Source organism: Gekko japonicus, unplaced genomic scaffold, assembly GCF_001447785.1.
Source record: "Gekko japonicus isolate JY-2015 unplaced genomic scaffold, Gekko_japonicus_V1.1 scaffold437, whole genome shotgun sequence".
NCBI classification, from domain to species: domain Eukaryota; kingdom Metazoa; phylum Chordata; class Lepidosauria; order Squamata; family Gekkonidae; genus Gekko; species Gekko japonicus.
Window position 1 is genome coordinate 357,785 of NW_015160223.1, and position 27,291 is coordinate 385,075.

A 27,291-nucleotide genomic window follows, 5' to 3' on the forward strand; every position below is an offset into this window, starting at 1 on the left:
GACAAAGTAAAAAAGGGGAAGTAAAATCTTCATTTACCTAAATTCTTTGTGATAGATCAAGATGGGTAGCTGTGTTAGTCCATCTGTAGCAGTAGAAAAGAGCAAAAGTCCAGGAGCACCTTAAAGACTAACAAAATATGTGGCAGGTATGAGAAGTGAGCGGTGAGCTCACAAAAGCTCATCCCCTGCCACATGTTTTGTCAGTCTTTAAGGTGCTACTTGGCTCTTGCTCTTCTCCAACTTCTTAGTGTATTTAAAAACAAAACATGTTTCCTCTAGTTACCTTCTGGGGAAGAGTCATAATTTTTGTTTCTCACTGGGAGGCTAATTGGCAAAAAAATTAAAATATTTTATTTATGGATCATGTAAGAGTTCATACAGCAACGCTCCCTTCCCTTCCTTTCTGCTTTGCTGGTCTGGATCAAACTAAACCACTCCTGTTACTCAAACTAATTCAAAGGCAACCAGACCAGGACTAGAACACTGAAAAACCCAAATGCTCTCTCTTTATAGATTGCCACCTCTGATTGACTACATGCTTGAGGTACAAAGGTGCTCCACTGTTAACATTCATCAATATTAACATTTGCACACATGCAGAAACAAAAGAGATAAGTTCAATGGACTCTGTTGAAAACTTGAAAATAATATACCTACAAAGTAAAACAGAATAGGCTTCTGTTAACAGGCACAAGGAAGGACAGTTCTTAAGAAGTTAACATTGGTGGATTGGTTCTGGTTCACTTTGCTTGCTATGATTTAAGATTTTCCATTTTTAGGCAAGACAGGAAATTTTCAAGTGTTTAACCAGCATTAAGGGGGAAAATAAAACAAAAACGAAGAACAGATGGGAGAGTCTGACACACAGCATGATAGTAAGCCTGGAAGCATATGCACACTTGGCGTATTTAATTTCTAATGTTAAAAGTGTTCATTTTAAAAAGCACATAATTTGAGGGCAACCCCAAACCCACTTACTTCAAGGTAGTCTCAAAGAAATTATTATTTATTTAATGTCCCGCCCTCCCTGCCAAATGGAATTCTACTGTGATTTTAAAATTGCTGCTTAATTCTCAGATTGAAATTTGCATAATGTATTGAAGATGGCATCAAAAATTGAATCAAAATGGGTATTATTCAGTCAAATGAAAGTATTAAATATGCAAAATGGGGCACTTCTTGCTCAGACTCACTTTGCTGGTACAGAAGGGTTTTGAGGACAAAGATTTGTGAAAGAAGGCTATTGGGATGTGTTTGCTCCCTGATTCCACAGAGCCAAGAGAACCAGCCCATCCAACCTTGCTTAAGCAGTGAGAACTCAGAAATATCCCTTATGTAAACATGCAGCATGCCTGAGTAAATACTCATCTTTAAACAAAATCTTCCTTTTCTGTGGCAGTGGAAAATGCAGGAGAAGATTCAACAGGATACAGTAGATAACTTGGCACAAGAACGAGTATTGAGTCATGAGTACACTGATAATAGGCATTAAATAATTTTGTTCATTAACTCACAATACTATCAGAAAGCCTTAGCAGTGCAACATCAGGAGCAGCAGGACACAACCTTTAAAAGGGACAAAAGGACAGCAGCTTTTGAAGAGAGTTTCTTATACGCAATCCAAAAGGTCCTTCATGCAGCCTAATTAGTTCATGATCAAATCAAATGTACTTTTCATTAAGTCAATCACAGTGTCTGAAAAATGATAGTTTTGTGAAAACAAACTGTGACCACATTAGAAACCTAATTAAAATATGCTCTAAAATATTTTTGTCAGTCAAACCCGTTTGTCAGTCACACTTGCTGCTTTTGTGACTCTACTTGGACTTGGTACTTTCCAAGGTCCAGGAGTTATTGTTTTCTTCACTGGAGATCTAATCTCAGATTTGGAAATTCCATCCTCTTTGGTTTTGTCAGCTGGCTCCAAGTCATTGTCTCTGAATTTATTCAGAGGCTTTTCTGCTTCAAGTCTAGTGTTTTTATCCCCGGAAAGTGTTAAATCATCAGGAAGACCTGCCATTTGGGACTGGTTAGAGCTTGACTCTTCAAAGCTTGGCTTTATTTTTTCATCTTCCAACTTTTTCTTCCTAAATTGATTAGCCTTAGAAGGTGAGAGAGATTGCTTTACTGACTTGGCATGTGCAGTGTCTGAAGAATAATTCTCCTCCTTTGTAGCTATATTTAGGTTTTTATTTTCCTTCATGGCTCCCAAGTCTCCCAATATAGCCTTTTCATCTTTTGGTGGTACAGTTGAGGTTTTATCACTAGCAGGTGTTCTGCTTTGAAGTTCTGGTAACCCTTCTTCCATATTTAGCTGGTTTCTGCTTCTCTCACCCTTTGGATGTTTCTGGGGACTGACAGATCTGCCTCTCTTTACCCGGGTAGGGCCTCTTCCAATAACTACATTCTCAGATGTTCCTGGGTGCTTGTTCATGTGTTTTCTGGGACTCTCTGGTTGGTCTAAGCACCTCTTGTGGTGTTTTTTAGGTTCACCCCTCCTAGGGCTGATGCTTCGTACCTGATGTTGGTCTTTGGAAGTACTATTGCTTAACTTTTTTGGACTAGCTGATCTTCCTCTGCTGGTTGATCTGCCTCTGGTTGCCTTGCCCTTTGCTAGCTGTGCATTACTGTGTGCCATCTCATTACCTAGGCGGGAGGAGAGGTCCTGCTTGTTCACATTCCTTTGTGTAGAGGTCGTATTCTCTGTCTCCAAGTGGTTTTCCATTAAAGTGCTTTTCTTTTCAGGCACAGTGTTCTTCCGTTCTTCCAGTTTCTCAGATGTCTGAACTTTCATTAAAGCTTCTTCTGATCCTGGCAAATGAGATGCTTCAGATGTGGAAGCAGAATGTGAGGATGAGGGAAGTGGTGTCTGATCACCATGTGTTACACTTGAGGATGTTGGATTAAAACTATCCAGATCACCTGTGTCAGAATAAATAAAAAAAATCCATTATAAACATTAAAAGCCCTTTTAGAATGATAAACTAGGTTGTCCAAAAACAAAAATTCATACCAACAAGTCTCTAGAACTGCATGAGGAAAACACAGCTTTATAGACTCTATTCATTTGCTAATGCATGTTTTGAAGCAATACTGCTTAGTTTTGATGTCAGCATACCTTCCTTCCTATTTTGCAAACCTGGTTTCTGGTGTCCCAAACTCCAGCTCATCTGCCAGTGAACTCCAAACCTGACTCTTCTATATAACAACTGAAAGTACAGGAGGGTTTTTTTTAAACTGCTTTGTGGTATGTGTGCATCACATTGATGGGCTTGTCACCTGAGCAAGGCCTCAGTTTGGAAACTTTTGGGATTAGTGTTTAGGCATGAAAGTCCTATCCCTTCAGAGAGAGTTTGGAATGCATAGGCCCAAGGGAGAGGAGTAAGGCATTCCCACTCAGTTCTCTTTTGGCTGCCAGTGGTAGAATTGATCGGGAACCTTCTCCGTGACATTTCTTTCTCCCAATGCTAGTTTCTCTCTTATTTGCTTTCTCTATTTAAAAGTTTTTCATAGTTTGTGGTGTCTATAGGTGTTATAGTAGTAAGTTTACTTATCTAGTTTATACAGTTTTTCTTTGAGTACAGCACATAGGTGCCTATAGTACAGAAGACAATTTTTAAATACAGCCAACAGGCACGGAAAAACTCTATCCCAAGGATAGCAACAATTATTGCCTTCTTTGTCCAGGGAAGAAACACAAAGTCAGTGCCTGCATCCATGGGCAAAAGTTCACCAAGCAGGCTCATCAAAATCAGATCTTCTTTGCAGGCTGCCCTTTGGGAGAAGGCCCTGATGGTGTTGGAGGAACTGACGGATCCTGCCACCCCACTGCTCCAGTCTCTGCAGTTTTAGCTGCCTGGAAAAGCAATGTTGCACTTACCTGTAACTGTTGTTCATCTGGTTGTCTCTATGCAGGCACACATGGGACTGTGCACACGCGCAGGCCAGCCACTGGAAGATTTCTAGCTAGCCTAGTAACAGAGCAGGAGGGGCCCCTCCCAATTGAAGTCTAGTGGGGCCATTTCCCCAACTAACGGTTATGTGCTCTGGGGAGGGGTCCCTCTCCCTCCCTCAGTTCTCCTCGGCTGTTGCTATGAGCCAACAAATACGAGTCAAGGAGCTCACAGTGGGATAGGAGGGAGGGATGTGTGCCTGCACAGAGACAACTAGATGAACAACAGTTATAGGTAAGTGCAACACTGCTTTCATCATCATTGTTCTGTGCAGTCCCATATAGGAAAGTAGCAAGCTGACCAGGGCAGATGTTTTAGCTGCTGGGATAGCCAAGGTGGATAAAGCCTTCTCCCATAAGGCAGCCTTCAGGTGAGAGGCATGGTCCACACCACGGGCCTTCAAGGTAAATTGCTGGCAGATCTTACATGTGGCTATGTTGTGTTTTCCCCCAAGGCACAAAAGACAGACAAGGTGCTCATCTGTACGAGTCATCTTCGAAGAGCAAGAGGAACATATCTCCCTTATAAATAAAAGCCGAATGGTGGTGGCACTTCTCTAGAACATTCCACACACTCCAATATCAGTTCACTCTCTGATCTGTCATTCAGAGGGTCTCCCTATCCACTGGCTGCTTTGCCTGAGTCCTGCCTCCAACATTCTAAACATTTTGCTAATCCTCTCCTCCCCATAGCCAGTAAGAACACAGAGGTTATTTGCATATGCAGCCTCACTGGCCTCTGCCTCGGAACACAGAGGTCATTTGCATATGCGACTTCATTGGCTTTTGCACGGTGTGTGGGGGTGGAAAGCTGAAGAATGAGGGGGAAATAAAGGTAGGTTGATGATTGGCTGGGAAGGAGATAGGGTTGCCAACTCCAGGTGGGAAATTCCTGGAGATGTGAGGGATGGAGCCTGGAGAGGGTGAGGTTTCAGGAGGCGTGGGACCTCGAACAGGTACAAAGCCATAGACTCCACCCTCCAAACCAACTATTTCCTTCTGGGGAACCACTGTTGCCAATCTCCAGGTGAGGGCTGGAGATCACTCAAAATTACAACTGTTCTTTAGGTAGCAGAGATCAGTTCCTCTGGAGAAAATGGTGGACTCAGTGTTATTATACCCTACTGAGGTCGCCACAGCAAATTGACACTGAGTGTCCAAGGCTGGGGCACCCGCCCAGAGCCTCTTTTTAGAGCTCCTTGTATTTATTTCTACAACGAGCCTTTTTCCTAGTTTTGAATAAAGACATATTTTTTCTTTATGAAAAGATAAGAGCTAACTAGGAATGTTCTTCTCAAGGCAGCAGCTAAGAGAAGGTAGAACAATCATACTTGGAGGACAGGAGATGTGCCACAAGACTGGAGGAGGGCAGATGTTATCCCAGTTTTCTAAAAAGGGAGGAGGGATGACCCAGGAAACTACAGGCCAGTCAGTCTGACCTCTGTCCCAGGGAAGATACTGGAGCAGGGAAGAGAGTCTATACACCAGAACCACCACCTAGCAAGCTATCTAACTACCTGTCCTATATGTGGGAGACACTCTATCCAGTCTTTCTTTGATACCCCCAGAGGTGATCAGACTGCTATGGGTCTTTGGAGATGAAGGTCTACACCTCACACAGCAACAAGTGCTGACACCAAAACATAGAGGCAAAGACCATGGCAGCTGCTGTTCTGATACAATATCATGTAAGATTATTGTATGGATTGAAGACTTGCCATTTGAAAGGAAGGACATCTTTAGAGAAAAGACCAGTGAGATGCTCAAGGGGATTCAAAAGCTACATTCAACTATTGGATCAAAGGGCCTTACACTTTCCTCATTCAAGAAGCAAAGGCAACAGTCTTGGAATCCTGCATCTACATGACTGAATTCTACTGGCACTCCACTGGACTGCTCTTTTTCTCACAAGCCTTTATCTTCAATTAATAACTCATTCCTTCATCAGAACATCAGAACATCAGAGACGCTCTTCAATTAATAACTCATTCCTTCTGCTCTAAATCTCATTTCTCAGCCGATCAGTCCAAAGTCCCTTTAGGCTTCAAGCAGGGCTTTTGAGAATTTGCGTGACTTCACTCTGCCTCTTGACCCATCTTTGTCAACGTCTTTCAATCTGGGAGGAAGGCCATCACAGCACTTGCTTCCTACTACTCAAAAACACCATAGAATTCTCTTTGCTTCTACCATGCAGAGTGTTTGCGACTACCTCTCTAAACCTACCTTTCTCCAAGACATAGTGTCCTTATGGCATAAAGAGGTAACAGAAACTAAGCCATGCTTCCAGAGCAATGTAGGGTTCTATTCTGGGTACGTCATGGTCCCAAAGATAGACTGAGGTCTCCATTCCATCATCAGTCTCTAGGATATCAACAACTTCATCAAGACCAAGTAGTTCCAGGTGGTGATCCATCCTTCTCCTTTTGACACTGGTAGCTTGTTTTGCTTCTGATGTCTTAAAGGATGCCTACTTTCACATCTCAATCAGGTAATATCAGAGATTAGTCCAGTTTGCTCTGCAAGGTCACCATTATCAGTACGCACTGCCCTTCATCACTCCCGCTCTCCAAAAGGTTTCACCAAGTGTGTGGCAATAAGTGCAGCACATTTTTGGCACTATTGTCTTACATGGATGATTGACTGTCTCTCTTTCATCTACATATGCTAGCTTCGCTGGGCCTTTGGGTAAACGGTGTCTGCACCCCTGTCATGCCCAAACATAGGGGCATTACTGTTCTGTAGAACTGGCAGAAAATATTTAGCTCTGGACAAATAAATGTCTCATGCACTTCTTTCCTGAGCAGTCCATCATAATCATAAGTGGCAAGATACATCTCATGTGGCTTGCATGCAGTATCCATCAGCAGACTTTGCATGAGACCTCTGCAAATCTTGTTCCTTCTACATTTCCAGCCTATACTGGAGTCTCAGCAGAAAATCATTCACATGCCTTTGAAAGTATTGCATTCTCTGTGGTGGTGGACAGACTACCACAATCATGATCAGGGTGTTCCCACTCTGCATCTAACTCGGACCACAGGTCCCTTCATTTGGGGCTGGGGAGCCTACTCTGACACAGATTTGCTCAGACAGCCCTGGTCACCATAGAAGAAGCACTTTCATATCAACCACCTGGAACCTCTTTGGTATATAAATCACTTCTTCCTATCTCCCAGCCTACAACATTCAGGCTATTAATAACAGTACCACCGTGTACTACAACAGTAAATAGGGTGGTATGGCATCCAATGCTCTGAAGAACCCAACCTGCAGGAGAGATGCATCAATTACTCCCTTGTAATTTCCATCCATTAGATCTAGTCTTGCAATCCGAGCAAGAGAGAATAGGTCTGCTCCATCTTCTACATGACAGCCCTTCAAATACTTGAAGACTGCAATCATGTCCCCTCTAAGCCTTCTCTTTTCCAGGCTAAACATACCCAACTCTTTCAGCCTTTCCTCATAAGACTTGGATCCCAACCCTCTCACCATCCTGGTTGCCCAATTCTGGCTTGAGCTTGTCAACATCCTTCCTAAAATGTGGTGCCCAAAACTGGACACAGTACTCTAGGTGAGGCCTGACCATAGCAGAATAGAGCGGAACTACCACCTCCCTTGATCTGGACACAATGCTTCTGTTAATGCATCCTAAGATTGCATTAGCTTTCTTCACAGCCACATCACACTGCAGGCTCATGTTTAGCTTGTGATCAACCAGAACACCTAGATCCCTTTCACATGTGCTGCTGTCAAGCCAAGTCCCTCCCATTCTGTATCTGTGCCTTTGATTTTTTGTACCTAAGTGTAGGACTTTGCACTTCTCTCTATTGAAATTCATTTTATTTGTCTCAGTCCACTGTTCCAGCCTATCTAGATAATTTTGAATCCTTTCAAAATGAAGTGCAGTTTGCTGTGCTCCAGGGTAGGTGCACATCACTACTCTCTGGGAGAGGCTTTTCTCCTGAACTTGTCAGGATAGTTGAGCATTTCCTTCTATCCCACCTTATCATCAGTGTCATAGGTAATACAGTGAGGAAATACGTCACACTGGCCATCTGTTGTTCACAAAAGTCCTGTGGTGCAGAATATTCTGTTTCATTGCTATGGCAGAGTCCTTCACCCAAAATCCTGCACCTAGTTGTCTGGAGGATTCATCCAATGAATTGCTCCTTGAAACTTTGAAAAAGGTCATTATCAATGTTCAGCAGTAATTCACCAAAAGATCCCAGGAGTGGAAGCACTTCACCACCTTCACTTCCCAATGAAAATGGGATCCATCTATGCATTCAGTGACCTGTATCCTAGAATACCTTGTGCCTGTCAAGTCTGAAGGACTGGCACACTCAGTTCATCTGGCTGTGATGTCTGCTTCTCAATTTCTCATGTACGGATGTTTGCTATTTTTTCAGCCTGTAGCAAAACAGTTTTCTGTGGCCTTGTTGAACTTTATCTTCCAAGTTCAGTCACCAGTCCCTGATAGGACCTACAGCTCATCCTTTCCGAACTCTTGGGTAAGACTGCTGAATCACTGGCCACCTTGTTACTCTTAAAGAGGCCTTTTTTGTTACCATTAATACTGCCAAGAAGGCTATCTGAACAAGCTGACCCTCCTTATATAAGGTTCCACAAGGAGAAGGTTGTCTTTCATCCAGATGTTTCCTTTCTGCTGAAGGTGGCATAAGGTTTTCATCACAATTAGAATGCAGATTGTGTATTGCACTACTTGGATGTGAGGAAGGCTGTGTCCATGTACATCGACAAGACTGCTGCCTTTGGACAACATACATGCCACTTTTTATGATACCTGAGTCACAAGAAAGGACAGTGTGCCTTCTCACAGATGTTCAACCATTGGGTCTCTCAGATTATCAAGTTGCGGTATGAGCTGGATCATAAGCAGGGACAGTTTGAGCTCACTCCACAAGGGCTGCTGACTGCATCTGCAAATTTCAGCACAAGGTTTCCTCTTCCTGGGCTCTACAGAGCAACCACCTGGTCCCCATCTTGCACTTTCATGAGGCAATATGCTCTAGATGCCAGAGCAGATGGACACTTCAGCTAAGCTGTCTTCAAATGACTGTCTTCCTGAAGCACTAGTACTTGTCTCCAAGTAGGTCGGCTTACTAGGCTATACCTGTTAGTGTGATGCACACAGGCCATGAAGTAAGAACAAGCTGCTTACTAGTAATCACTGTTCTTTGATCCTCTGCACAATCACACAGCCTACCTACCTTCCCTGTCACAGGTGCCCTTAACTTGCTACGCTGCACTCTTATCTTTTTGGAAGGAGCTACAAAGCATGGACGGCTTCAAAAGGGAATTAGATAAGCATATGGAGCAGAGGTCCATCAGTGGCTATCAGCCACAAGGTATAGATAGGGACTCTGGGGCAAGTGATGCTCTGTCTTCTTGGTGCTTGGGGGGTGGGGGGTCAACAGTGGGAGGGCTTCTAATGTCCTGGCCCCACTGGTGGACCTCCTGATGGCACCTGGTATTTTTGACCACTGTGTGACAGAGTGTTGGACTGGATGGGCCTTTGGCGTCTCTTATGTTCTTAAGACATGACTCCTCACTCTTGGGCATGTGCAGTTGAAACTGCATCTGAAGGGAGAGGTCTTTCATGCTTAAATACTAGCTCTAGAAGTTTCAAAATTGAGGCTCTGCACAGGTGCAAAGCCTATTCGTATGAATGCACAGATGCACCTGGACAAGAGTTATAATTAGGCTACCTGTTTTTCTTACTATAATTACTGGGCTTTTGCTGCCTAACTTGTGATCAATCCAGCTTCAAAGTCTATTAACCCCTGTTAATACAGAGCCAATCCAGTTCCAAAGAGAAGTGAGCTGCTCAGCTAAGTAATGAAGAGTTGTCAAATGTGGTGGTCTCAGCTGCAATCCCCTTCTTGTATGTTATTTGATGGATGGGAAGATGGGTATGGTATGCATACTCTCAAAGACTTTCAGAAGAGAGAGTCACCCTCTTGGAAAATTGGTGTATGTTTTGCAGAAGAAGCTAGAAAGAAGATAGTTGCCATTGTAAGGTTTCCTGATGTTTGCAAGGAAACCAGTTTAATAACCAATTTCCTTAGAAGATGTGCAGTGATATGCCCATTGATGGCACCAAGGAAAGGCTTGTGGGAATCTATAGTCCTTAGCTGAATTGGTGAGTGGCTTCTAAAGCAGATTCTTTTGCATCAGTCATAGGCTACCCTATTGCAATTCATGCCAAAAAGAAAACTGAAAATCAGGAGAGTGAAAAACTTATTATTTCAAGCGAATAAAAAGACGTCAATCACAAGACATGCAGATTTACCAAGTCTTTAAGGAAAGACCAAGAAAAGCACTGAAAGCTTTAATGCTGCTCAGGTTTCACGTAGGAGCACAAACTGGAAGGAGCCAAACCTGAGGGAGGAAGAGAAAAAGCCCAGGACTATATACCAAATCACAGCACACAGTTAGCAAAAGATTTCATTAGAAATGTACAATTCACAAGCAGAGGGCAAGAGCTGGTACAGTGTAAGTACAGAAAAACCTGTTTCTCTGTAATACCTTAGCAGTGGTCTGAGTAGCATGGGGAGGGGAGTTTCTCTGATTGCTGCTATCTTTCCCCTTAGGTTGGCAATTGACTTTAGCTTGGTTCTTTATGCTTTCAGTAAAAAAACTGGATGATCTTACACAATTATTAAAATTGTAGGTCACAGAGCAATTTTGCTACACTAGGCAAAAGACCTTGGTAGCTGTACTAGCTCCGCCAGAGTGGGGAAAGGGAGCTGATGCTAATTATTCCAAGGAGCATATCATGGAAGCTCACACTTTACAGTCATAGTCCAGTGTGCTTTTTAAAATGCCCTGGAAAAAATTACATGCAAAACTTAATGTCTATGTGTATATGCTACGAGATTGCTTCAGAAATTTACCAAGGGAATAGGAAACTCTGTGTGGAAAAGCAATATATTAAAATTTTTAGGGAATTTTGCACTAGCAAAAAAAAGAAGTTTAAAAGCATATGGGAAAACATTTCCTACTGGCTTTTTAGTTATTTGCACATATTATTTACTTCACTGACAAGACAGTGGGCTGCCCTCCAGCTCCTGAAGTCAATGAATGCGAAGACTCTGGCAAGATTTGAAGGTTTTTATAACCACCTCTCTAGAGCAGAATGGGAAGTAGGATTTACCATGAAGTTTGCTTCTCTGTTAGGAAGGCAGTCAGGAGATAGTTAGCTGCTCTTTGCTTTCAGAGTACAGGGCCAACATGCTTGAACCCCCTTCCAAGAAGGGTTTCAGGACTTAATTTCCTTCTAGATAAAAATGAATCTAAGCTAACCAGAATGTGGGCTCCTAACCTATACTTTCCACAAGCGAAGGAAGAGATGTGGAGAGGGTGGGGGGGGGGAAACAAGGAGGAAAATGGCCAAACTATGTACAGGTCCAGACAGGTATGTGATGAGCTGTGGACCTCCACAGGTTAGCAAACTCAACAGATGTGAATGACTGCCTTCCTCAAGATGGAGAAGAGAACTTTAAGGCAGATCAAACTTCCATTTCTCTTTCAGTATTAGAAACCAGTCAGAAGAATTTAAAAGAACAATTAGGCAGGCAAGTCATCTGAATGAACCTTGCTGTCCCCCCTTTACAAGATCCGTGGGAGTACTCTCCACCTACGCAAGCTTCTGCCAAGGACAGGTTATCAGTCTCACAATGTCTTATAAAAATGAAGACTCATCCCTCTGAAGCTGCTATACATGTGTCTTTAGAGTGGGTGCTTTCTGCCCTGGTCTGATACAGTATGCATGGATAGATCCTGAAAAATCTATACTGCTAACAGTGGATTAGAACACATTCTTGCATTGTGATGGGTTTCCAGAGGACATGCATTTAGTTGCTCCATTCATTTTCTTAGGCTGGTTCATTCACGAATAAACATTTGGGAGCACTGACTTTGGGAAGGGATGCAGGATTCGGTTGAGAAAACAGGAACTACTTTGGAGCAATAAAAATCAAAGTTGGGGTCATCACTAGAAAGAGAACATTTGGCATGAATTTCTTGAAAGGTATGAAAACAATGCATAGGAATGGAACTAATAAGGCTCCTCAACATGAGCCGGAGTGATTGTTTCCTTGTGTGGAAGGACTTGCAGGTAATGTGATTACAGAGCACCTAGGGAATCAGGGGTATACATCCACTGCATCACAGGTTCTCTTGATGGTGTCAGCTGAAGGTGGCTGGTATGAAAAAGACTAGATGAGCTCAAAAAGTGCCTTTGCTATACTGAGCCTCGGAGATGTACTCCATCCCCCTTAACTACTGCAGGAAAGAAAGATAAAAGGGATGTAGAGAGCAGGAAGACATTTTAGGGGCTGTCAGAATAGAAAGAAGGAGAATAGGAATGTCTAAATGCAGAGCTGAAACCAGGCAGACAGTCGTGTTCCTGGATCTACCTCCCTAGGAGAAGGCAGAGTTAACTGTTTCTGCATTGGTCTCTCAACAGTGAAGAACAGCAGCATCCTCAGTATGAAATACAAGTAAATATTAATTCCCTCTTTCATCCACCAGCTCTGTAGACAAGTCAGCAGTTCAGCATCTTACCATGATCTGGTATTAAGCCAGTTCCTGGTCGCAAAAGGAGGAGAACTTTATTTCCTCCAGACTGAATCAATTCAATGGCTCGTGTATGGGTGATTCCTTGGGTTGGTTCCCCATTGATTTCAACAATCTGGTCACCAACCTGAGGGGAGAAAAGCACCCAAATTAAGTTACAAAGAACATTCAAATGCCTGCTGTTTATGAGAAGTACTTTAGCTCCTTCCTTCTTTAAAAAAAATTTCCCCACTATATTATAGGTTGTGTGCCTTTAATCAGTTCCTCTGAATCCAGCCCATAATATACATAATCAAGAGTTATAAAAGTGGATCAAAAGTTACATTCAGAAGCCTCAAACAGGATTTAAACATTACAAAATTACTATCAGTTATAATATCTTTTATATGTATAAAACTGACATCAATATCCATTTAATGTGACATGTGTAGCTTCAGGTACTTTTTTGGGGGGGGGCAGGAGGGAGCCATCAGCTTCATGAAAAGCATTAGTTCACAAACTTTTGGAAATCCTTCTTCTCTTGCCATGGTAGGACTGTTTTGACCTTCACATTTGTCTAACAGAAACTAACTGAGTAGCAATAAGAATGTTTAGTAATGGCCATGAGGTACAAAGGTGTCACTGAATGAATGCCTGATATCTTTCGTTACCTCCAGGTATCATGAAAATAAAACTCCCTTGTCTGGAGTGCTGTTTTTATGTCCTTCCCTTTCCCCCTTTTTCTGGCTTCCGGTACATTGGAAGGTAATGTGCATTTGGTGGGTGGTAGTGGATTAATGGGCAGTTTCAAGTGCAGTTTTTCTAGCATTTATTTCCTCTCTTGCAAAAAGGAGAAAATATGAATATAATACGTTTGCCAGCTCTGGGTTGGAAAACTCCAGGAGATTGGGGGGGGGGTGCATCCTAGGGAGGGAAAGCCCTCAACGGGGTATAATGCCATACAGTCAATTTCCCCAAAGCAGCCATTGGCTCCAGGGGAACTGTAGTCTGGAGATGAACTGTAATTCTCAGAGATTTCCAGACCCCACCTGGAGGCTGGCAACCCTAGAATATAAAAGGTAAATGTCCCCAACTCTCTGGACAGTAACGTCTTCACAGAAATAAGACTAGAGTTAAGAAAAGTCTTTATGTGCATTTCCCACAGACTAAAATTACCCAAATGTTGGTCTGTATTGAAATATGCCTTCCTGTCATCGATTTCTGGCACTTTTATATATTCTGATATTAACCTATAGTTTGTTCACAATTTGTACTTTGTAATTTTGTAATGACCAATGGCTAATTACAATAAACTAAACTGAAACTGATATTGAAATATGTCTCCCTGTACAGAGGTTAATAGGGAGATGTTGACATTATTTTACTGCTCCTGTATTTCGCAATGTGATAAGAACAAAATGATTATTTTCATAACATAACTCTCTTTTAAGCATAGTAAAGAATGATTTAAATGTCACCCATAATTGTTGCTTGATCACCATAATCTCAATTTGAATCTTTGATTGACTTCAGTTTGGCAGTGTGCTAATCTATCAGTACATTAAATACATAATCTTTAGCTATATCTTGTTTTACCAAGCTGAATTCAAGCCCCTAACATCATCTATATTGAAATAAACATATGCTGGACCTACCATACCACCCACTGTGCAAAACCAAGCTTATTCTTCCATCGCCAACCTAGAATTCAAACATGCAGCACCAACTCTGAGAGTTGACCCAACGTCTGGACCCTTCAAAATAACTACTCCCTGTGAGCAGTCATGTACACTAGGGGTGTGCAATTTTTAAAAATCAGTATTTTTTGGTTTGGGTCTATTGGACCTGAAAAAATTCTGGAATTTCCAAAAAATCCTGGATCTATATATTTAAGCCAGCCCAACTCTGGGGCTGGCTTGGCTTCTCCTGCAGTATGGTTTAAACTGCAATGCAGGAGAAGCTGGCCCCAGGATCCGTGTGCCGTGGGGAGGTCTCTCCCCGTGGTGCGCAGACCTGGCTGAGATGGCTTCTCCTGCAGCGCAGTTTAAACCACAGTGCAGGAGAAGCTGGCCCCGGGATCTGCTGTGCGGCAGCTAGCAGATTGCTCCCTGTGGCACAGCAGCTTCTGGGGCTGGATTCTCCTGCAGCCCAGTTTAAAACAGGCTGAACGAGAAGCCAGCCCGAAGCTAAGCTGGCAGGAAGGCCCGCCCCCCCCCCCCCCCCCGTCACAGCTGATTCTCGGGCTGTCTTCTGCAGTCCCTTTAAACGGGGGCAATCTGCTCCTGCCTCTCTGCTGTTTTCAGAATTCCTGAATATATCCAGGATTTTCTTGGGATTTCCCCCAGTTTTCCTGAGAAAACCCAGATACATTTGGGATGCCAAAATATACCCCAAAAATACCAATAAGGTATTTATCAGGTATATTTTTGGCTCAGGTAGATCTGAATGCACACCCCTAATGTAGACCTAATATAACTGTGATTCTAACAAGGAAGAAGAACTTGTGTGGCATTTCAGTTATTTAAACTGGGTGACTACCCACGCAACACTGCTATGTGTGCAACGTTAGTATATCAGTGCAACATGAGCCCAAGCTAGTTGATCTCTGGGGTTTTTTAAATTGCATGTCTAGCAGCTGAGAATACAGTTTAAAGATGGTGGGCACACACAATATTGCACAGATAAGTTCATCTTCCCCATCAGCATCACCATTAAATCAGACCCCACATGTGGATGCTGATGGGTACTGTTGAACAGCACCAGCTGTTTAGAGGTACTGTTCTGGAATTTCTTACATATTTTAAATATTTGCCCCTTCAAGTATTATACTGAATGATCTTGAACACAGAGGCAAAATGAAATGTATACAATTATTATAAAATTAACATGAAAAATGGGAGAATGAGAGAACAAATACCCGTTCTGAAGGGTTGACAGAGCTGGACTGTGGAGATGCCTTCTTCTGAAGGGATTTGGTGCAAAAGAAATAAGGAAGAATCATAACATTTTTAGGAATACTGAGAAAGATTAGATGCTTCCATGATGAGCAACAAGGAGTGGGTGGAATGGTAGGGGTTGAAACTGGACTGGAGGGCTCTCTTTCTTGTGAGCACATTGGGTGTTTACAGTGTGAGGCATTTTCTAAATACGGAACAATGCATGTTGGTACCAACTCTTGACTGACTAGTAATGGAACTGCTGGGGGGTGGGGCAGAGTGTCAGGGTAAAGGAACATACAAGGCAAGAATTTTGGTGTGTGTGATTGCAATTAAGTTAATTTACCACCAGGTGTCACCATTACATACAATCTGGGGTTGCTTAGTTTTGTGTGTTACATAATGCCTTGCTAGTATAAATTTTACATGGTGCTGTGTTAAAGTCTGATACTCCAGGTATAATGAAGGTGATGGAAGAGATAGCACTTAAAACATAGGACAAAGTGGTGTTTCAACCCACTTATATGGAGCAGTTTCTGTGTTTGAGAATGGGGACAGTTTACAAAGCTTCACAATACTCTCTCTTCAGCTATTTAATATGAGGTTGAAAGGACTATGAAATACTAGAGGAGTTCATTTCAGTGAACACATTCATTTAGGTGAAAAGATTCTACACTGACTGAGAAACAGTATAGGGCAGCTTTTGTGGCTCAGACCTGTAACTGGTTTCAGGTTTCATTCTCTTAACTACCTTACTGCCAGTTAGAGACAAGTGTCATCATTCTCTAAGATCACTGCAATAAAAACACTGTGGTAGCAATGCATCACAGGCTATTCAGCTGCACAGAGGCTTCTGTAACAAATATCTGGTTCTAACTACTATGAACTCTTGCAGACATAATTTTATACTTTACAAATAAATTTCCATAATGAAATATATTGCAGTTAATAGTGATCCAACAGAAAACAAATTTCTACCAGTCACCTCAGTATAGATTTCTACCTATCGGCTCAGCATATGCTTTTTAAATACTCTGGGGAAAACCCCAGTCTGGTCAAATCCTAAGCAAGCCAGGGTAAATACACTGCAGGTAGAACCATGAACAAAGCCTTTATTTTGCCTAGAGAGAATCAAGTGGCCAATGGAGTAGCCCTGTATCAGTAGTGCTGCAAGCTGATTTTTTCTTTGCTGATGAACATCCCATATACACTGGAGCAAATGTGGAACAGTGCATAGTGTGCTCAACTTTAAACCGTGATCAAGTCCAGATTTAACATGGGTATTTCCTTTTAATTTCTATTTCCTCTCTATATAACACTGAATGTAAGAATGGTGAAAGGATCTACCTTCTTTGCAGGGATTTTGTAAAAATGAAAGAATTAAAATGTTATGAATGTTACAAATTAAATAAATATTATTTTCTGTGATACTTTTAGAAGCCAGACCTATTTCTAAGGGTGATGCATACCCATTTTTAAAGGCATAAAGAAGCAACATTTACAACAGGAGACTGCTAATGGACACCCCTGAGCTGGATAGCCCCGGCTAGCCCAGTCTCAGAAGCTAAGCAAGGTTGGCCCTGACTAGTATTTGGATGGGCGGCCTCCAAGGAATACCAGAGTCGTGACACAGAGGCAGGCAATGGCAAACCACCTCTGAAATGTCTCTTGCCTTAAAAACAAGTCGAGCTCACCACCTAGTGGTGCATAATGCTAACAAGGAGCTAGAACTTCTGGCTGCCAGACAATCTTAGGATCTCCTGGCTATACTACACACACTGCCATATGATAATTATTATTAATTTTTACTGCTAATGGACAGAACCCCAAAAGCAAGTTATATATTATCTCTCCAAAACCGATGTAGTAGACAGATCAAGATGGGCAGCCGTGTTAGTCTATTTACAGCAGTAGAAAAGAGCAAGAGTTCAGTAGTACCTTACAGGCTAACAAAATCTGTGGCAGGGTATGAGCTTTCATGGTCATTCCTCGCTTCTTCAGATACAGCTAGAATGTGAGTCCATCTGTCCTTATATCTTGGAGTGTGGAATGATTTCAGATGCTGAATGACAATAGCAGGCAAATGACAATATCAGGTAAATGACAATAGCGTGGCTGTTTGCCCCGGGGCAAAGTAACGCGCGGTTAAGCGATCAGACCTCCTGTGGAGGTCCTGTGGAGGTACCGTGGAGGTTCCGTGGGTAGGGAGAGGTGCCGATCACAGGACATGCCTGCGCGCAACGAAGAAGCGCGCGGTGCGGCAAACTGGTTTTCTTTTTTTGTGTACACAACAAATGCGCATGCTCCGTTGTGTGCGCATCCACGGAGACTTGGGAAAAAAACCCACCTTTTTCGCAAGGGGACATGGGCAGGCGCCGGATGCCACCGGAAATGCGATCAGACGCCCACCCTTGCCCCGCGGTTTCCGGAAACTAGTACCTCCGAGGTACTAGTTTTTCGCTGCACGTTTTCGGCGGGAAGCCTCAGTTGTGCCACGGAAGCGCTACGCTTCCCAGATGTGCCGGTGAGATCGCACCCGGAAAATCCGCCTGTCTTCCGTCTCTCTTGCGTGGCTAATGTTCCGTGTGACCGTAGCCTTAGATTAGCAACTGAGTGTCCTGGAAGGTTAAAATGTTCCTCCACTGTTTTTTTAATGTTGTGGTTTGTAATGTTAGATTTATGTTCATTTATTCTTTGTTGTAAAGGGCAGAAAGCGATGTTCCCTCTTTTTCCCCCTACAGAGCGGAGCAGTTCACATCCTGAGCAGAATATAACTGCTATGATCTTAAAATGGGCAATGGGCAGTGCAAGGCTGCTGCTGAGTTGCGCTTCCTGTGTTAATGACTGGCTGCCCATATGCACAGCTTAGAGGGAACACTGGTAAAACGGCATTGCTAACACAAGATGGCATAAATCACATCAGAGGATGAGCAGGAGTATGAACCTGAGATGGTATGGCTAATATTGCTGGGTCCAGTGATGGTGTTGCTAGGATCTACATCAGAGCAAAGTTGGCATCTTGGTTTGTTGCAGGCCTAGGTACCAGAGTCCATGTAGTTAAGTAGTTTATCATTGCGGGTGGGAAGTTGTTTTAGGTTAGCAGGCTGTCAATAAGCAAGAAAAGGTCAGCCCCCCCCCCAGTGCCCACGTGAGGGAAGTGTCACTATCTTGCATGGGTTGTAGGTAATTAATAATACGTTTGACTTGCTTGAGTTGTGAGCTGTATGTGACCACCAGTGGTGTTATGTTGTCATTTTCTTTGGGCTTGTCTTTTAGCAAGCTGTCCCTCGGTATCATTCTGGCCTTTCCAATTATCTTTCTTACCATATCGGGAGGATATTGTAGATGCAAAAACACCTGTTGTAGATCCTTCAAGTGAGTATCTCTGTTGAGGGTAGAATCAAGTGGGTACCAGTGTTGGTCTGAATCAGCAGAACAAAGTTTGAATCCAGTGGCACCTTTAAGACCAACAAAGTTTTATTCAAGGTATAAGCTTTTGTGTGCACGCACATTTCTTCAGGTACAATGAAATGGAAGTTACCAGTCCATACATATAGGTAGAGGATGGGCAACAAATTAGCATACAGCATAATGAAGATATTTAACAGATGCAAGGACTGAACAGGAATAACAAGCTTAGGTTGTCATTTGTTGGGGTTTTAGGGGAAAACATAGTGAAAGAAATGAATATGTTAAAATTGGAGATTGATGAGCAAATGTATGCTTAACTGGAATGCTGAGAGTAATTAACTGAGACACTGCCATTATGCTGAGGGTTTGGAGTACATGCAACTATAGCATGGGGCATGGCTATAGACAATGGATTGTTTGATATGGTTGGGGTAGTAGCTGGAGGCATGTAGATATGTTTGCCAATCTGTCGGATTCTGGTATTATTTGGTGATAGTGTGTCCCTTGTGTATCTGTACTGTGGTGTCCTATGTCTTGGGTAGATTAATTCATAGTTAGATTGAAGGTGGGGTGGTTGAAAACCTGGTGAAATCCTTTGAGGGCTTCTTTGTCATGGGTCCAGACAATGAAAATATCATCAATGAATCTCAAGTAAAGGAGAGGTGCCAGTGGGTAGGAGTTCTAGATCTGCCATGAAAACGTTGGCATACTTGTAGAGCCCTCTGGGTGCCCATGTCTGTGCCATTGACTTGAAGGTATAAGTTCTTACCAAACCTGAAGTAGTTGCAGGTGAGAACAAACATGCAGAGTTTAGTGGCAAGATCTGCTGTTGGTTGTCAGGGATGATGTTTCTAATGGCTCGTAGTTCATCCTTACGGGGGCTGTTGCTGACTAGAATGCTGTTTTCTGGGAGATGGACTGCAGTTTCCTCAAGAAGTCTGTGGTATCACGGACATAGCTGAGGGTATTAATAACGTATGGTCTCAGGATTGAGTCCATATATCCTGATACTCCTATAGTGATGGTGCCTATGTTCAAGACAATGGGACATCCAGGGTTGCCAGGTTTATGTATCTTTGGCAGGAGACAGAAAGTGTCTGGTTGAGGTTCTTGGGGTGTATCCATATAATTTTGTTCCTGTATGTATGTTGGTAATGTCTTCATGTTTTTGTTGAGTTCTTGCTGGTATTCTTGTGTGGGGTCTGAGGACAGCTGCTTGTAGAAACTGGCGCTTTTGAGTTGTCACTCAGCTTCTCCTGTATAGTTTGTTTTGTCCATTATGACGGCTCCTCCCTTGTCAACTTGTTTTATCATAATATCTGGATTGTTTTTCAGGCTGTTTTGGCATTCTTCTCTGCCACACGTTTTGTTAATCTTTAAGGTGCTACTGGACTCTTGCTCTTTTCTACAGATGTAGTAGACAGTTATTCTATTTATGGCTTGACTTACCATTATGTGAACACATATGAGTTTTTTTTGATGCTGTCAAGTTGCAGCTGACTTATGGTGATCCCATAAGGTTTTTAAGGCATGAGACATTCACAGGTGGTTTGCAATTGCCTGTCTCTGCACAGCAACTCTGAACTTTCTTGGTGAGCTCCCATCTACACAGTAGCTTGTGCTGACCCTGCTCAGCTTCTGAGAGCTGACAAGATCGAGATAGTCTGGGCTATCTGGGTCAGGGCATATATGACTACAGAGGAAGTCAACTGAAACTACAGTGGAAAAAGTTAACTGCTGCTGGCCTTGGCCCCATTAAGCCATTCTGCCCAGACACCATTTTTAAGACTATTACTGTGAAAGGGCTTGCATGAAATCTGTGACTACATCCAATATACTTCTAGAGTGTATTGCCAGATTTAACATGCAGCACCCATGTGTAAAAACCTGTAGGCATTCACATACTCAGTATCAGAAAGAAAATCCATGGTGGTTGACCTAAAGAAACTGCACCTATTTTTGCCTTCAGTACCGCCAAAGTCATCATACTTGAATGACACAGAGGCAATAGTCATACTGGCAAAGGTTTGTTTGACATGCATCCCACTGGATGACAGGCATTACCTATCAACAATGCTGTTCTGCTGTTTACATATGACAAATAATTCAATCTCTATCCAAGAAAACGTGGACACAAATCAAACATCAGAAATGGTAACATTTGGAAGAAAGTGGCAGAACATTTCAGCTTCTAATACATTCTGCAGTAGACCTCAAGTCACAAAAAGATTCCTAATGGAAATTCCAACATGATCTGAACTAAAATGCTTTAGCAAATTTTATTTCATTTAATTTATATATAATTTAACACCTCCAATGGAAAAGAAGTTCACAGTCCTGATTAAACAATACAGCCAGAAACAGTCAGAAACTGCTGTCATGAATGGATCGCTCTGTTCTCATCTTGTACATATTTACAGTCTGCATAGAAATATTATAGATCAACAGCTACCCTTCATATTTCATTAGCCTTTGGCTTCGTTTACTTTTTTTCTGTTCTGCATATGCATGCATGTAGATGCAAACTCCTCCCTCCATGCACACACCAGGTGAGAATAAACTCTTAATTTATCTGACAAAGCTAGAATGTCTTTCAAGTGTCACAAGACTCAGTTGTTTTTGTTGCAATGGACTGACACATTTATCCCTCTGATGCTTGAGTGGTTGATTTCCCAGCAGAGTACATCAGTTTCCAAGGAGTGATTATAGTCTTACTTTCTTATAATCAACTGCATGTTAAGTCATTTTCAAGAAAAAAACACAGGAGATTGATTATATATACTGTAATGGGTAAGATGCCTAGATCCTTGGAGAATGGCAAACTTCACAAAAATTAGTCATTTTTCTAAGGACAAGGGTGTGATTTTTTAAAAAACCCAAATTGCTACTTGTAATTAGTGCGAGAGAAAAACAGAGGAGCAAAGAATCTAAATACCTCCAGCAGGTGAGCTCAAAAAACCCTTACAACACCAAATCCTGGAAACTGCACATTGGGTCCCATATGCTGCTGTGAGATTCCTCCATCCTTTTCACTTAGCTGGGGACTCGGGGCTCTTTTTGTAGCAGGTACTCATTTGCATATTAGGCAACACACACCCTAATGTAGCCAATCCTCCAAGAGCTTACAGTAGCTCCTGTAAGAAGAGCTCTCTAGGCTCTTGGAGGATTGGCTACATTAGGGGTATGTGGCCTAATATGCAAAGGAGTACCTGCTACAAAAAGAGCCCTTTTACAAATATGAATACCAAGGATTCCAATGCAGATTTGCTTGCAAGGTAGAGGAAAGAAAATATTTAGCAGTACTATTGGGGCAGTTTCAAATGCTATGTACCTAGCAGCTTCCATATCCAAATACCAAGTGAACCTGAGGTGTTTTCTACTGACAAACCACAGGAACCACGAACAAATCACAGCTCCCTGAAGCACACAGGGTAGTTGAGGAACTAATGATTTACACTGCCCTTAGAAGCTATGAAATCAAGTACTTCAGAAGCACCTAGGTCAGTGATATGGGCATGCTTCACTAGCTTGCTTTTTTCCATGAAAAGCTGTTCTATGGATAATTACGGGAGGATTTTGAACTTAATTAGAAAGCCCTAGCAGCAAAGGGAGATGATCACTGAAATACTGTGAGACTCATAAAGGCTCACAGCAGAGCATAAAGATTCTATTGGAAGTCTAAAAGATACTTTCCCTTTACTCCAAGATAACTTCAGAGTATAAGAACATGTAGGTTCTATAATGTATCAAGGATAATGTATTTTTATGTCATGAGTACGTGCACTGGGCACTTCTGGCTTGGAGAGAAGCAATCTTTTTTCCTATTCATCGTCTTACCTCTCCTGCATTAATCAGAGGATTTTTTCTTTTATTTATTTTGAAGTGGTGAATTTGTGCCATGCACTGTTTCATTTTAGATTTTGTCTTAAACCCATTTGCTAATTTATTTTTGCACTGACCAAGTGTATTCCTACACAATGCTTGCGACGTCTTTACTGTCACTTTACAACTCCATCTCAAGATCCCCCTCCTTTTTTGGCAAGATGGATCAGACTAATCCATGGATGCAATGGTTTATGGGTGCAAAAATAAAAAAAAAACATAGGAATCCATAATTCAAAGTTGCAGCAAAGAGGAGATATCATGCAAGTGGGCCCCCAGTGATAAACACCACTGAGATGAAATCCAGAACATACCCCAGAAAAAACAGCAGGTGTGGACACACTCTTCACAACTCTGTGGGTTACAAGACATGAAAACAGACTTTATAGAGGTCAGCAAACTTTGGATGGCAAGCTCCCCAAAACTGTACTCACATGAATTCTCCCATCTTTGATAGCTGGGCCATCCTCAGCAAGTCGGAGAATGAACAACCCCATGTTATACTCCTTCCCTCCACGAAGGCTGAATCCAAAGCCTCGGGGACCTCGCTCTAACTCTACAGGATAACATCCAGGACTCTATGCAGGAAACAAGCAGGGAGTATAATTACTATTCACCGCCATGTTGCCCCTGGGGAGAAACTGAGAGTGGGCTTACTGTCTCCAGTCAGTGCAGCACCGACAATGGGATCTACCAGTTCTGTTATTCCTTTTCCCCCCACCATGAAAGCACTGGAAGAGAAAGAAGCCTGAGGCTCTCTGAGGATTGCTCCCCAGGCACAATCCCAGGGAAAATGTACTCTCTGAACAGGGCCTTCGTGAAATATGAATAAAAAATTGTAAATGAACGAGGCTTATTTCAGAGCATGCCATTTTTTTTCTTTGACTCAGAGCCAATTTACAAAAAGCACATGGCACAGCATTCTGAGTGAGGGCAGATTTAGATTTTATTTCTTCATAAAGAGGCTGCTGAAAATGGGACTGCATATTGTGGGTGTAACATTTACAAGTCAGTTTACTGGAGCATCTGTACACCTGGGTCCAGCCACTATAGCAACACAGAGTATAGTTTAACATGTATTTAATGTGTATTTCAACATAAAAATGATATGGCTTGTTTTACTCTGGTATGTAGTTTAACGGTTCTCTTTTGAGTATATCTTTATGAAAGAACATCTACTGGTCTTTTCAAATTTAGAAGAGCACTAGGAATTGTTAACAACTTGTTTATTAAATCCCTTAACAATTTGTACATTAATTTTAGATGGGGATTAAACTGATTGCTCTTTTAAATTTAAATAGACCAACTAATATTCTTCCAAAAATAATACAAAAATTTGCCATTCTCAGGTCCTTAAGAACCAAAGCCCATTCTCAAAACTCTGTTGATTGGAAGCCCTCAGTAAATATGACCTGTTTCCTTTTAGTAACTTAAACAAGTTTGGAATTCTGCGGCTTCAGATGGAGAAGTATTATGAATGCCTGAAATTCGTAAGGATCGCTTCATCTGAACAATGGCCCGGGAGAACAGATATGTGTAATCTGAATTTCAGGTGACAATTCAAAATGTTTATGAAAAATTGCCATTGTTTCTTTTTCAGGTACAGTGTAACAAGGTCTAGGGAAGAGTTACAACATTCTTGAGAACTAGATATTTGATTATGTGTATGCACACGAAAACTTATACCCAGAATTAAACTTCATTGGTCTTAAAGGTGCCACTGGACTCAAACTTTGTTCTAGATATTTACAAGTGAGTGACCCACAAGGACTTGTGCGGGGTTTTTCTTGCTCCTTTCTCATCTTCCCACCCAAAAGACAGCCTAGCTTTATCTGCCCCCTCCCACAGAAGCCTCTCCCCAGGATAAATATGGCCCAATTGTGTGGTGGCAGCTGCTGGGCCCAGTTACTTGGTGGGGAACAAGCAAGTACTTGCAGGGGGTATACCATATTCCCTTCCTCACAACATTTCTTCTTTCCCTTCTCCTGGCAACCCCCATATCCTTACTTTCCCCTGTTTCCTTCTTTCCTCCCCACGCTCTATCCAACCAAACTTTTACCTGCCTCCATCTTCCACAATATTTATTTACTTCACATTGGGGACCCACAGCCATTTATATCACTCTCCTTACAACAGTCCTCTGAGGTAAGTTAGGCTGAGAATGAATAAGTGGCCCAAAGTCACCCAGAGTGCTTCCATGGCAAAGTGGTGATTTATACCTGGGTCTCCCAGATCCTAGTCTGAAACTCTAACCACACTGGCTTTCATGAGGTGGCTGCTGTTGAACAGCAGGTAAACAGCATTGGTTGAGTCATATAAGATGTGTGGTATCAAATCACTCAGTGGCTGTGTCCAGGCCTAGCCCTAATGAGTCCTCCCTTAAAGACCAAAACAGCCCTGGAAAGGACCCTCCCCCTTTCCCTTATTGCTAGAAGCCAAGGCCTGCAGGCTGACAATACTGTTTTGGCTACCTAGCAACCTCCACAATGGCTGATGAGAGGGCATTAGTTTCTTAAAGCTAAAGGCACTGCTCCTATTATTTTTTGTGGGCGGCTAAACCCCCATGGGTTTTTAAAAGTTTCATATTTTTCTGCAAACCTGTAGCTTTTCTCATGTTTGCAAAAAGATCTGTCTTATTTGCTCATGGCTTCAGTCTCTGGATTTAAGTATCCACAGATTGGGCCACTTCCTCAGCAGACTACCAGGCATTCCCAGAATGCTCCCATTTCACAACCATGCATTCATCCTATCACATGAAGAGCTAGTTGCTATTCAGCTTTTCTTCTCCCCAGCCCACCAAAACAGAACATACCCACTCAAATGAAGGACAGAAATCTCTCCTTAGCCTTCCCTCCTTTTTCAAAGCTAAAATGGAAACATTTATTCCAAATAAAATCAGCCCCTGAACATGTTTAATGGGGTCCCTGTACAGATGATATTAATTTGAAAGCCTCAACCTAGAATTAAATCTAGTACAAATTTAGCAGCTGCCTGCTTTAATTTACAGTTTCAGACATGTGCTGGATATATAGCTAGATGCACATGAAGTGAGTGTGGTATATTGGAAGGAACATACCCAGCTCAAAGAAAGCAGGCGTTAATTTTGTTAGGAACAGGGTTTTTTTTGCAGGGGGTGTAAATTGTACTACATAAACCCATACTTGCAAAAAAAAAAAAGTAACTTGAACAAAGTCAGTTTAACTAAACAGAAAAGAAAAAAATTCTATACCTGAGAATGTTTGCTTCCAATGGTAGATGCTACACTGATTTCTGATGGTGAGACTGAGAAATGCTTGTAGCAGTTGCTTTGTTCTTTTCCAGGATCAGCTTCTGTAGTAGTCCTGAAATAGATACAATAGGGGTAGTATCTGAGATGCCACTGAGCTCTACCTATACAAAGTTGGGGGTGAATTTCCAGGATTGCTTGCCAGAATTTGTAGACATGCACAATCAATTGTCCAGATTATCTTCTTCATGGAGACATCATTTCTATTTATAAAATTAAACTGGCCCTAGAGATCATTATGTGAGGCAATGGGCCCCAAATAAAAGAGGCGATGGGCCCACTGAAAATGGAGAAACTCTGACAGAGGACAGAGAGAAAGCAGAAAGGCTCAATGCCTATTTTGCCTCAGTTTTTTCCCTGAAGAAGAGAACAGGCTCATCTAGAGACAGCATCTGGGTTGCTAGTTGACATGGACTGAGAGGTAGTTGAGAAGCACCTGGCTGCATTGAATGAGTATAAATCCCTTGGCCAGATGGTATGAGCCCAAGAGTGCTCAAAGAACTTTCTAGAGAGCTTGCAGAACCTTTGTCCATTATCTTCCAGATCTCTTGGAGGATGGGAAATGTGCCACAAGACTGGAGGAGGGCAGATGTTATCCCAATTTTCAAAAAACGGAGGAGGGATGACCCAGGAAACTACAGGCCCAGATTCTAAAGGGATCACTCTGTGAGCATTTAAAGGACAACTTGGTAATCCACAGAAACTAGCATGGATTTGTCCCCAACAGGTCCTGCCAGACCAACCTCATTACCTTCTTTGATCGAGTGACAAGCTTACTGGATCGAGGGAATGCTGTTGATGTTGTTTACATGGATTTCAGTAAAGCTTTTGACAGGGTTCCCCATGATGTTCTGATGGGTAAACTAGAGGACTGGACTCTAGGATAGTTAGGTGGATGAGGTTGGAGAACCGCACTCAAGAGAGTAATTGTTGATGGCATTTCATCTGAATGGAGGGAGGTGTCCAGTAGGGGGCCACAGGGCTCAGTTTTGGGCCTGGTACTTTTCAATATTTTTATAAATGATCTGGATGAGGGTGTGGAGGGACTACTCATTAAATTTGCAGATGACACCAAGTTGGAAGGAGCAGCAAACACACTAGAAGATAGAGATAGAATTCAACAAGATCTGAATACACTGGAAAAGTGGGCAGATGTGAACAAGATGCAATTTAACAAGGATAAGTGCTGAGTTCTACATCTGGGTAACAAAAATGAGGAACACGCATACTGGATGGGGGATACA

General features: G+C 42.3%; 2 protein-coding genes across 2 annotated transcripts in view; both read right to left on the minus strand.

Annotated features, from left to right (window-relative positions):
* Nucleotides 1–1,777: 1,777 nt before the first annotated feature.
* LOC107110609 (membrane-associated guanylate kinase, WW and PDZ domain-containing protein 3-like) lies at nucleotides 1,778–10,291 on the minus strand. The gene is made up of 2 exons (XM_015411413.1): nucleotides 10,266–10,291; nucleotides 1,778–2,922 (listed from the first exon to the last, which is right to left on the minus strand). Exon 2 carries the CDS (start codon nucleotides 2,792–2,794, stop codon nucleotides 1,778–1,780), a length of 1,017 nt encoding a protein of 338 aa, XP_015266899.1. The 5' UTR covers nucleotides 2,795–2,922; nucleotides 10,266–10,291.
* Nucleotides 10,286–27,291, minus strand: part of MAGI3 (membrane associated guanylate kinase, WW and PDZ domain containing 3) — a 237,437-nt gene continuing 220,431 nt past the window's right edge. The window contains exons 18-21 of the mRNA XM_015411482.1: nucleotides 25,991–26,102; nucleotides 23,196–23,339; nucleotides 12,542–12,680; nucleotides 10,286–10,354 (exon numbers count right to left, since the gene is read on the minus strand). Of these exons, the coding sequence (XP_015266968.1) occupies nucleotides 10,305–10,354; nucleotides 12,542–12,680; nucleotides 23,196–23,339; nucleotides 25,991–26,102 (445 nt within the window). The 3' untranslated portion in view covers nucleotides 10,286–10,304. The remainder of the gene's footprint in view (nucleotides 10,355–12,541; nucleotides 12,681–23,195; nucleotides 23,340–25,990; nucleotides 26,103–27,291) is intronic.

Bases quoted from the DNA above. Each gene is read 5' to 3' on its own strand.
- LOC107110609 (XM_015411413.1), bottom strand. From the start codon at position 2,794: ATGAAAGTTCAGACATCTGAGAAACTGGAAGAACGGAAGAACACTGTG.